This window comes from Mesocricetus auratus, unplaced genomic scaffold (genome assembly GCF_017639785.1).
Source record: "Mesocricetus auratus isolate SY011 unplaced genomic scaffold, BCM_Maur_2.0 Super-Scaffold_4256, whole genome shotgun sequence".
Taxonomy (NCBI): domain Eukaryota; kingdom Metazoa; phylum Chordata; class Mammalia; order Rodentia; family Cricetidae; genus Mesocricetus; species Mesocricetus auratus.
The window spans coordinates 91,882,162-91,891,677 of record NW_024429182.1 but is presented as its reverse complement, the minus strand read 5'-3'; the positions used below and the strand labels follow the sequence as shown (position 1 = coordinate 91,891,677).

At 37.3% G+C, this 9,516-nt stretch overlaps 1 protein-coding gene and 1 pseudogene across 1 annotated transcript; both read left to right on the top strand.

Moving 5' to 3' along the window:
• The first annotated feature begins 521 nt into the window (after positions 1-521).
• Positions 522-1,475, top strand: LOC101826534 (olfactory receptor 2AG2-like). Its single transcript, XM_005075777.1, has one exon. It carries the CDS (start codon positions 522-524, stop codon positions 1,473-1,475), a length of 954 nt encoding a protein of 317 aa, XP_005075834.1.
• A 3,002-nt stretch (positions 1,476-4,477) lies between these two features.
• On the top strand, positions 4,478-5,027 carry LOC101826271 (annotated as a pseudogene).
• Positions 5,028-9,516: the final 4,489 nt, after the last annotated feature.

Below are 9,516 nucleotides of genomic sequence, written 5' to 3'. Positions count from 1 at the left end.
TCAACAAGCCAATTAATCACTGCTTAAGAAAACCACACCTGCTCTTCCAATTTGTGTAGGTATAGCCTCTAACTTCAAGCAGCCCAAGGGAGGCTGGAGTAGTCAGACAGCCAAACATCTCACCACCAAAGGTAAGAGAATTGTCTGTCCTTTAATTGAAAAACCTGAGTGTGTTATGGCAATAAGCGTGCTTCAAATCAGACCCTAAAGACTTAAACTATAGTATTAGATTCACTGTTTCTTTGGGTTTCAATATCAATAGACAATCAATTAGGACTAATAATGTTTCTGTGTTATATTCTAAGATTGGCTATCACTTTTCAGTCAGTGATATCAATACAGATCTTCAGGACTTTTATTAAGTGCAATTTAAGTCCAGACACTTAGAAATAAAGAATGAAAGCTGCCATCTTTTCTGAGTCATGTTGGTATCATAAGGGTTTCTGATACTACAACCTGAGTCCATATTAACAAATTGTCACAAAGTCATGTTTTTCTAGGCAACCAAAGAAACCTAGAAGATGGAATTCTGGAACTCCACCTTGGGAAGTGGCTTCATCTTGGTGGGGATTCTGGATGACAGTGGCTATCCTGAACTGCTCTGTGCCACAATCACAGCCCTGTACATGTTGGCACTGATCGGCAATGGACTTCTGCTCCTGGTCATCACCATGGATGCCCGGCTCCATGTGCCCATGTATTTCCTGCTTGGGCAGCTCTCCTTCATGGACCTCTTCCTGACATCAGTCATTACTCCCAAGGCTATTTTGGATTTTCTGCTCAAAGACAACACTATCTCTTTTGGAGGTTGTGCCCTTCAGATGTTTCTAGAACTGGCAATTGGTGGTGCAGAGGACCTCCTTCTGGCCTTCATGGCCTATGACAGGTATGTGGCCATTTGTCATCCTTTGAGGTACACAATCTTAGTGAGGCCAATAGTCTGTTGGCTAATGGTCACTTCATCATGGTTTCTGGCAATCCAGATGGCCTTAGGATTTACCATCACCACCATGAATTATTCTTTCTGCACATCCAGGCAGATTAGACATCTGTTCTGTGAGATCCCTCCTGTGCTAAAGCTGGCCTGCGCAGACATCTCTAGTTTTGAGCTTGTAGTTTATTTGGTGGGTGTGCTAATGTTAATTCTCCCTCTTATTGTTATCTTTTTCTCTTATGCATGGATTTTGTTCACTGTGCTCTACATACCCTCAAATGAGGGGAGGAAGAAAGCCCTTGTTACCTGCTCTTCACACATGACTGTTGTCGGCATGTACTATGGGGCTCTCACTGTCATGTATGTCATACCCAGTTCCTACCACAATCCCAAGCAAGACAATATCCTCTCTGTTTTCTACACAGTTGTCACCCCAGCTCTCAACCCCCTCATCTACAGTCTGAGAAATAAAGAAGTAACTGGGGCTTTGAGGAGAGTCCTGGGAAATACTTGTTGCCATTACACTGTACATTCAAGATAGTTCCAATATTATTCTTCCAAACTTAATACCCCCTAATCCTTAGAAATGTCTGCTATGAATGCAATACTCTTGAAAAAACCTGGGCAGTAATAACATGTGTCCTTTGATTGACAAGTACAGCAATGCAACAATCTTTTACATATCTCTTTGAACATTCTCTTTCTAGGTATTTATTTGGATAAAATTCACACTTCTTAGAGTTTCTCTTCTGTGTCTCTTTTCTAAAAGATAAAAATTCTAAAGGGAAGTTCTCACTGGACCTGGACCCTGAGATATTACATTATATTAGACTAAGAACTATAGAAAATAATTTCAGGTGGTGACTCACAGGCTATTAGGAGGGAATGACTACAGTTTACAACCATTTTAAATCAAATAATGTCAGTAAAAAATAATACTGACAGCAATAGGATTGTCTGATGTCCACAAGATATAGGACCATTTTCACTCACCCTCTTTGCAAACATCAGCTTTTATGGATGCTCTGACAGATGTCATTGCTTGGCAGGGAGAAATATTTTTCACTCTTTACTTTCTTTTTCTGTTTCTTTCTTTTTTCCTTCCTTCCTTCCTCCCTTCTTTCCTTCCTTTCTTTATCCCCTTCTTTCTTCCTTTCCTTTATGCAATGATGGAAATTCAAGTAAAAATGTATGCTTCTATTCTATATATAATAATAACAAAGAGCAAAATAAAGTCATAGTTTTCCTTTTTTCCCTCTAATCATATCTTTAAATAACGTTTGTTGTGTTTATCTGGTTTAACATTAAACAATGTGTGCATGTCTTATGATATCATATAGTACCTGATATATACGCATACTTTTCATGTTTTTTTCTTTATCATGTAAAGATAAATTGGGACAGGCAAAGTAGTGCATATCTTTAATCCAAGTACTCAGGAGGCAATGTGACCATGAGGTCAGCCTAAACAGTGCTTCATAATGAGCCCTTGTCTAAAAAATATTTGAAACCCAGAGAATAGAATAAATGGCAATATATTTTAATTTCTTGATAGTTTAAATACTCAATATATTTTAATTTCTTGTTAGTTTAAATATGTTGTATGCACTAAAGTTCTGGATATTGTTGTTTGAGAAAATTAATTAATTCATTTCCTATCTTTTCTAGTAGTTGAAATTTTATACAAGCAAACAATGTATCTTTGTCATACCAACCTCACATCCATCCTATGACTCCTGCTCCCTCAACACATCTATTTCCCAATTTCATTCCTCATAAGTCTAATTAGTGTTGCCTATATGAACATGGGTGTAGGATCATCCACAGAGACATGGGCAACCTTCTAATCATCGCCCACAAAAGACAGTGACTCTCCCTTCCTCAGCAGCCATCAATTACCAATGGTTCATTACTAGAGAAGGTCATAGGAAACCCCTCCCCCAAGGTGGAATTTTTACCTGCATCAATCTTGTGCAGAACTGGTAACCACAGCTGCAGTGAGTTCACGTGTGCAACAGTCATCCTGTGGTCAGACCAGCTTTTTGAAGCACTCCCGCTTACATTATGTTCACCCTCTCTTCTGTGATCTTTCTTATCCTGAAGTGGGATGTTTAATACAGATGTCTCTTCTTTGGCTGAGCATTTGCAGTTGCTTATTCTTAACACTTTGTAGAGTTTAAGTCTCTGCATTAACCACAACCCTCTACAATAAGAAGATATTTTGGTGAAAGCTGAGAGCCTCAAAAGTCCATGAGTATATCCATAAATGTATAGAAGGCAATGTGACATCGCCCTTGGCAAAATATTACCTATAATTTCTTTCTTGGAACCTACAATTTCCCCCAGGCTTGGATTTTAACATTCTAACAGCACAAGAAATTAAAATTCCCTGTCTGCTGTGAAATCAGCCTCACACTCACAAAAGAGCAGTTGGCTACATCTTGACACAATTATGCCAGTGGTCAGATAGAAAATCCATACTATAGTATGTAGGATCTAGAGTACATCAGGACCATTAATGACTTTTCCTTGCCAGAAGGTGGTATAGTGCCTTCTAGCAAGGAAAAGAGACTTCTGAACAGTTCAAGATTGACTTATCTCAGTCCTACAATGAAAGCGTGCAGTGTCTTTAACAATAGGATTTACCATCTAGCTCTGGTAGACAATCATGAAAAATGTATGTATGTATGTGTGTGTGTGTGTGTGTGTGTGTGTGTGTGTGTGTGTGTACACTAACACTTATTGCTCTGTGATTCTACTTGATTTTTTTAGGTTGTAGCTTTTAAGGGATTCAGTCATGAAAATATAATGGTAGTTTTTCATCCATATAGCTTCTGAATATGTTTAAATTTTTAATTGATTTCATTTGGATTTTCTGTGATATTTTCAGTGTCATACAGATATGAATAGGTGAGGAATCTCAAACAACAGTACATAGCTGTGCTTTGAAGTACTATCAATTTGAAGGTCAATAATGGATTTTAAGAATCCAGAAAAATTCAGGGGAACAAAAGGTAAGTATTAACAATTTTCCAGGAATCAATTATCAAGAGTTCAAGCACCTTGGGTCCAGCCAGGGGGAAAAATAACAGAAATGTCACCAAATTTGAAATGTGTCTTCCTGTACAAGATATCTATAGTACAGATGAGAATGGGTAACGTCTGAAGCCTGAGGAACTAATGAATCTGAGCAACAGATAAGTGAGCTTGTGTTGCTGTACTCAACGCATATTGCCCCATATGTTGCCTAAATAAGAAACAGTTCTTATCCCCAAATCTAAAAGGGAAAATTTACAGACAACACCAGCTGTTTTGGAATTACTTTTGGAGCTGAAGGAGTTCAGATGCTAAAATAAGAGGAGGTATTTCTTCTGGCAGGTTGCTACAGAAGTATGCATGACAATTTTTTGCAACTTTTGAAAAAAATAACCCAGTCCTTACCATTGCCAGAAATTTACATGGAAGGAAAAGAATGCAGATAATTAGCAAATGTCTAGGGAAGTAAAGGGATGAATCCATCGGCATATTTCTATCTAGTGTGCCATGGCCTATGGCAGTTATGTGACCATCTGTCAACCTCTGAACTACACAATCTTAATGAGTCACAAAGTCTGCTGGCTCATGATAGCCACATCATGGAGCCTGGCTTTCTTTAGTGCTTTAGAATATAGCATCTGCACCATGCAGTATTTCTATTGCAAATCTCAGCAGGTCAATCACTTGTTCTTAAGGTCACTCCCTTACTTGCCTGTGCAGACACTTCCAGATATGAACTCATGGTTTATTTGATGGGTGTGACGGTGCTAATTCTCCCTCTTGCTGCTATCCTGGCCTCCCACTCACTAATTCTGTTCACTGTACAAAATATGCTGTCAAATGAGGGCAGGAAGAAAGACCTCTACACCTGCTCTTCCCACCTGACTGAGGTTGGGATTTAGTATGAGGGTCCTTCCTTCATGTATGTCCTTCCACAGCCCCAAACAGGACAATATCAGCTCAGTTTTCTACTATTGTCACTCCAGCTCTGAATTCCCTCATCTACAGTCTGAGGAATAAGGTCACTGGGGCTTTGAACACAGTCCTGGATAAATGATTGTCAACACATGCCAACCTCTAGGTAGTTCTAATAGTAATTTCTACACAATTATTCCACAAAGTCAGAATTTTGGTGTGAATGAAATATCCCTTGTAAATTCTGGAGTGAAAGGTGTGTATCTTGGTAAAGAAGGATGGATAGGGAGGATGGACGGCATTCTTGGTAAATAACATGTGAATCTTCTTTTCAGGGGATATTAGAGAATCTGGTGCTTTGTCAAATATTGACACAAAGACCAGGTTCATTTCAAGGTGGTAATGCCATTTAGAGGCTCTAAATTAATTGGAATTTACATGTAAAGACACTGAATAGCAATTATAGTAAGTGGGTATCAGAGTATGTTTTCAAGTGTGACTCAGCTATCAATGGGAGATTTTTGAATAAATTTTCTAAAAACAAAATCAGAGTTTGTTGAATGTTCAATTTGCAACAGCCTGCTTGGTAATTTGATAGATCAGATACCATCTATGGTTTATAGCGTTTGCATGTCTGTGTGTGTGTGTGTGTGTGTGTGTGTGTGTGTGTGTGATACATTCCTTTGTTTATTTATTTTATTTCTAGTGATGGAAACTAAACTGAACCTTTACACATCTATCCTATGAAAAATACAATCTCACAAGATGAATAAACCAGTGCTTTCCCAGTTTTTACTAATGTATCTTGAAATATATCAACAACTGTCTAGGGTCGAGATGCTTGGTATGTGTATCTGTCTTAAAATTACACAATGTTTATGTGTGGAAGCATCACATGGTTATTCATAAATAAATATGATTTGCATAATTTTATGTTAGTTAAATCCATAATTAAGAATAGCATCCTTGAGAAATAAACGACAAAGAACACTGCCATGTATGTAGGAGGAGGAACACTTACACAGTGAAATGGAAATTGTTATTGGATGTAGCCTCTATTGAAATCAATCTAGATAGGTCTACAAAAACTAGACATAAAAATAACATATGACCCAGTTATGACACCTATAGGCACAAACATAATGGACTCTATACCCTACCATAAAGACTCTTGTAATTTTGTATTCATTGCTCTTTTATTAGTAATAACTAGAAAATGGAATCACTGTAGATATCCATTAATATATTAATAGATAATAGAATTGTGGTACATATACACCACAGAATTTTGTCCAACAATATAATGAAATTTTCAGTTAAATTGATGGATTGTGAAAAGAAATTGAAGCAAGTGACATAACTCAGAAACAAAAAGACAAAGACCATATATTCTCTCTTACATGTGAATCCTAGTTCTAAATCCTTAATTCATATATTTAAACTATGGTGATTGCATATGTAGGAAACTATAAAGGAGGCATTGGGAAACATGCCTTAAGGATAGGTGTTGGCAGAACATAGTAATATGAAAGTAGAGAGACAGAATATTGGGAGGATGAAGGATTAAGCAGATACAGGGTGGTGAAATGGGGGCAGGCAGGGAAAATTAAAGTTGTGTGAAAAGAACCACATGGAAACATAGTATACTCAATTAAAACATAATTTATAAAAGATTTTAAATGGAAATAAGTTGAAATTGGTAGAATATCAGGAAGGAATAATATAACTTGCTTTCTTGCTAATTTCATATTCTATATGATGAAAGGTTGTGTTGCATGTGTGAAAAATAGGTAATTGTTTCACGTCATTTTTAAGTAAAATGTAGTCTTATAGATACATTATAACACTAACTGAAGTTGTTTTGACTTGCTGTCATAAAAATATAACAATACTTACCAGAGGCTGGGGAAAATTGATGGTCATCAATAGGAACAGGGTAGGATTGATCATTGATAAGTACAGAGTTGCAGTTGGTAGAAGCAATATGATGTTCTACAACACATTGAGATGATATACAAAACAATGCAAAGTGTTTTCTAAAACACAAAAGACAGGTTTTTAAAAGTTTTCACCAAAAATCATTAAAAATAGTTGAGAAGATATATATTTAATCTGATTTTAATGGATTCCTACGTAAAAGATAACACAGAACAATATTAATTCATACACTATTGTGCATTTTATGTAGTAGATAAAATAAGTAAAAATTTATAAAATCAGTAGAAGTCAATGTATTAGAAATAATCAAAGTTCCTGTAAAATCACAGCGATAACAATATAAATTGAGTGGATAGTCTTCCATTTTTGTTACAGGCACTCATTTTATTGAGTTGATGTGTTCATTGTAGAAGTTTGCTTCACTTGATAGCCTGCAGTGATATGTTCCTTGTTAATGTATGTATGTATGGTGGCCTTACAGAGAAATGATGGAAAGAGTCATGTCTGATGACAGAAAACAGGGTTGGTATTCAGTGCGTATAATTTTCCTCTTTAACTATGAATGTGAATGTAGCCTTCCTGATCTAAGGTCTGAAAGCTATAAACTCCCATTAAAAAAAAAACCTATTTCAAAGATTTGTTGTGAGGACTAAAACAAGAGGCATAAATACTTTCAGAGTAACATCTATAATGTAATGAATCATCATCAGTTTTAACAGCTCTAATACAAAATGGCCCTGGAAGTTGTAAGTTGTACTATATGACATCACTCAAATGTTTCATAATGTAACTGATTCTATTATAGCTATTAAATATGTAATGATGTTTTATGTCTATTTGTTTATGTGCTCATATTAATAAAATATGTGAATCTCTTAGCTATGTTACTAACATTTTCCTTGGGAAATGTCTCATGCATATGTTTATATAAATTAATGTTAAAATCAAGTTCATATTCTTTTTAATTTAATTTTTATTTAAATTGGAAACAAGCTTGTTTTACATGTCAATCCCACTTCTCTCTCTGTCCCCTCCTCCCCTGATCCCCCAACCCCCTATTCCATCTACTTTCTGCTCCTCAGGGATGGGGAGGACTTCCATGGGAGATCTTCAAAGTCTCTCATATCATTTGGAGCAAGGCCTAGACCCTGCCCCGTGTGTGTAGGCTGGGAGAGTATCCTTCCATGTGGAGTGGGCTCCCAAAGTCCATTCATGTACTAGGGATAAATAGTGATTCACTACCAGAGGCCCCATAGATTGCACAGAACTCCAAACTGACAGACACATTCAAGTAGTCTGGAAGAGTCTTATGGTGGTTTCTCAGCTGTCAGTCTCGGATCCATGAGCTCCCCCTTGTTCAGGTCAACTGTTTCTGTGGGTTTCTCCAGCCTGGTCTTGACCCCTTTGCTCATCATTCCTCCATCTCTGTAACAGGATTGCAGGACTTCAGCTCAATGTCTAGCTGTGGGTGTCTGCTTCTGCTTCCATCAGCTCCTAGATGAAGGCTCTAAGATGGCATATAAGGTAGTCATCAATCTCATTATCAGAGAAGGGCATTTAAGGTAGCCTCTCCACTATTGCTTAGATTGTTAGGTGGGGTCATTCTGTAAATCTCTGGACATTTTTCTAGTGCCAGATTTTTCTTAAAACCTATAATGACTCCCTCTATTATGGTATCTCTTTTCTTGCTCTCCTCTATTCTTCTCTTGACTCACAATTCCTGCTCCCTCATGTCCTCCTCTCTACTCCTCTTCTCCCCTTCTCTTTCTCCTAACTCCCTATCCTCTCTCGGGATGCTACCAATTAGCTCAGGAGATCTTGTCCCTTTCTCCTTTTCCAGGGGACCATGTATGTCTCTCTTAGGGTCCTCCTTGTTTCCTATCTTCTCTGGCGGTGTGGATTGTAGGTTAGTAATCCTTTGGTCTGTGTCTAATACCCAAATATGAGTGAATACATATAATTATTTTTGTGACTGGGTTACCTCACTCAGGATGGTGTCTTCTAGTTCTATCCATTTGCCTGCAAATGTCAAGATTCCATTTTTATTTTCTGCTGAGTAGTACTCCATTGTATAAATGCACCACATTTTCTTCATCCATTCTTCAGTTGAGGGGCATCTAGGTTGCTTCTAGGTCCTGGCTATTACAAATAATGCTGCTATGAACATAGTCGAACAGATGTCCTTGTTGTATGAATGTATATTTTTTGGTTATAAGCGTTAAGAGTGGAATTGCTGGATCTTGTGGTAGACTGATTCCCATTTTCCTGAGGAATCTTCATACTGATTTCCAAAGTGGCCATATGAGTTTGCACTGCCACCAGCAGTGGGGAATGTTCCCTTTTCTCCACATCCTCTTTAGCATAAACTGTCATTGGTGTTTTTGATTTTAACCATTCTGACAGTAGTAAGATGGTATCTCAGAGTTGTTTTGATTTTCATTTCCCTAATGGCTAAGCATATTAGGCACTTTTTAATGTATCTTTCAGTCATTTTAGACTCCTCTATTGAAAATTCTCAATTTAATTCTATACCCCACTTTTTAATTGGAGTATTTGGTTTTTTGGCCACTAGCTTTTTGAGTTCTTTGTATATTTTGGAAATCAACCCTCTGTCAGATGTGGGGTTGGTGAATATTTTTCCCATTTTGTGGGCTGCCTTTTTGTCTTGTTGACTGTGTTCTTTGCCTTACAGA

Bases quoted from the DNA above. Each gene is read 5' to 3' on its own strand.
- LOC101826534 (XM_005075777.1), top strand. From the start codon at position 522: ATGGAATTCTGGAACTCCACCTTGGGAAGTGGCTTCATCTTGGTGGGG.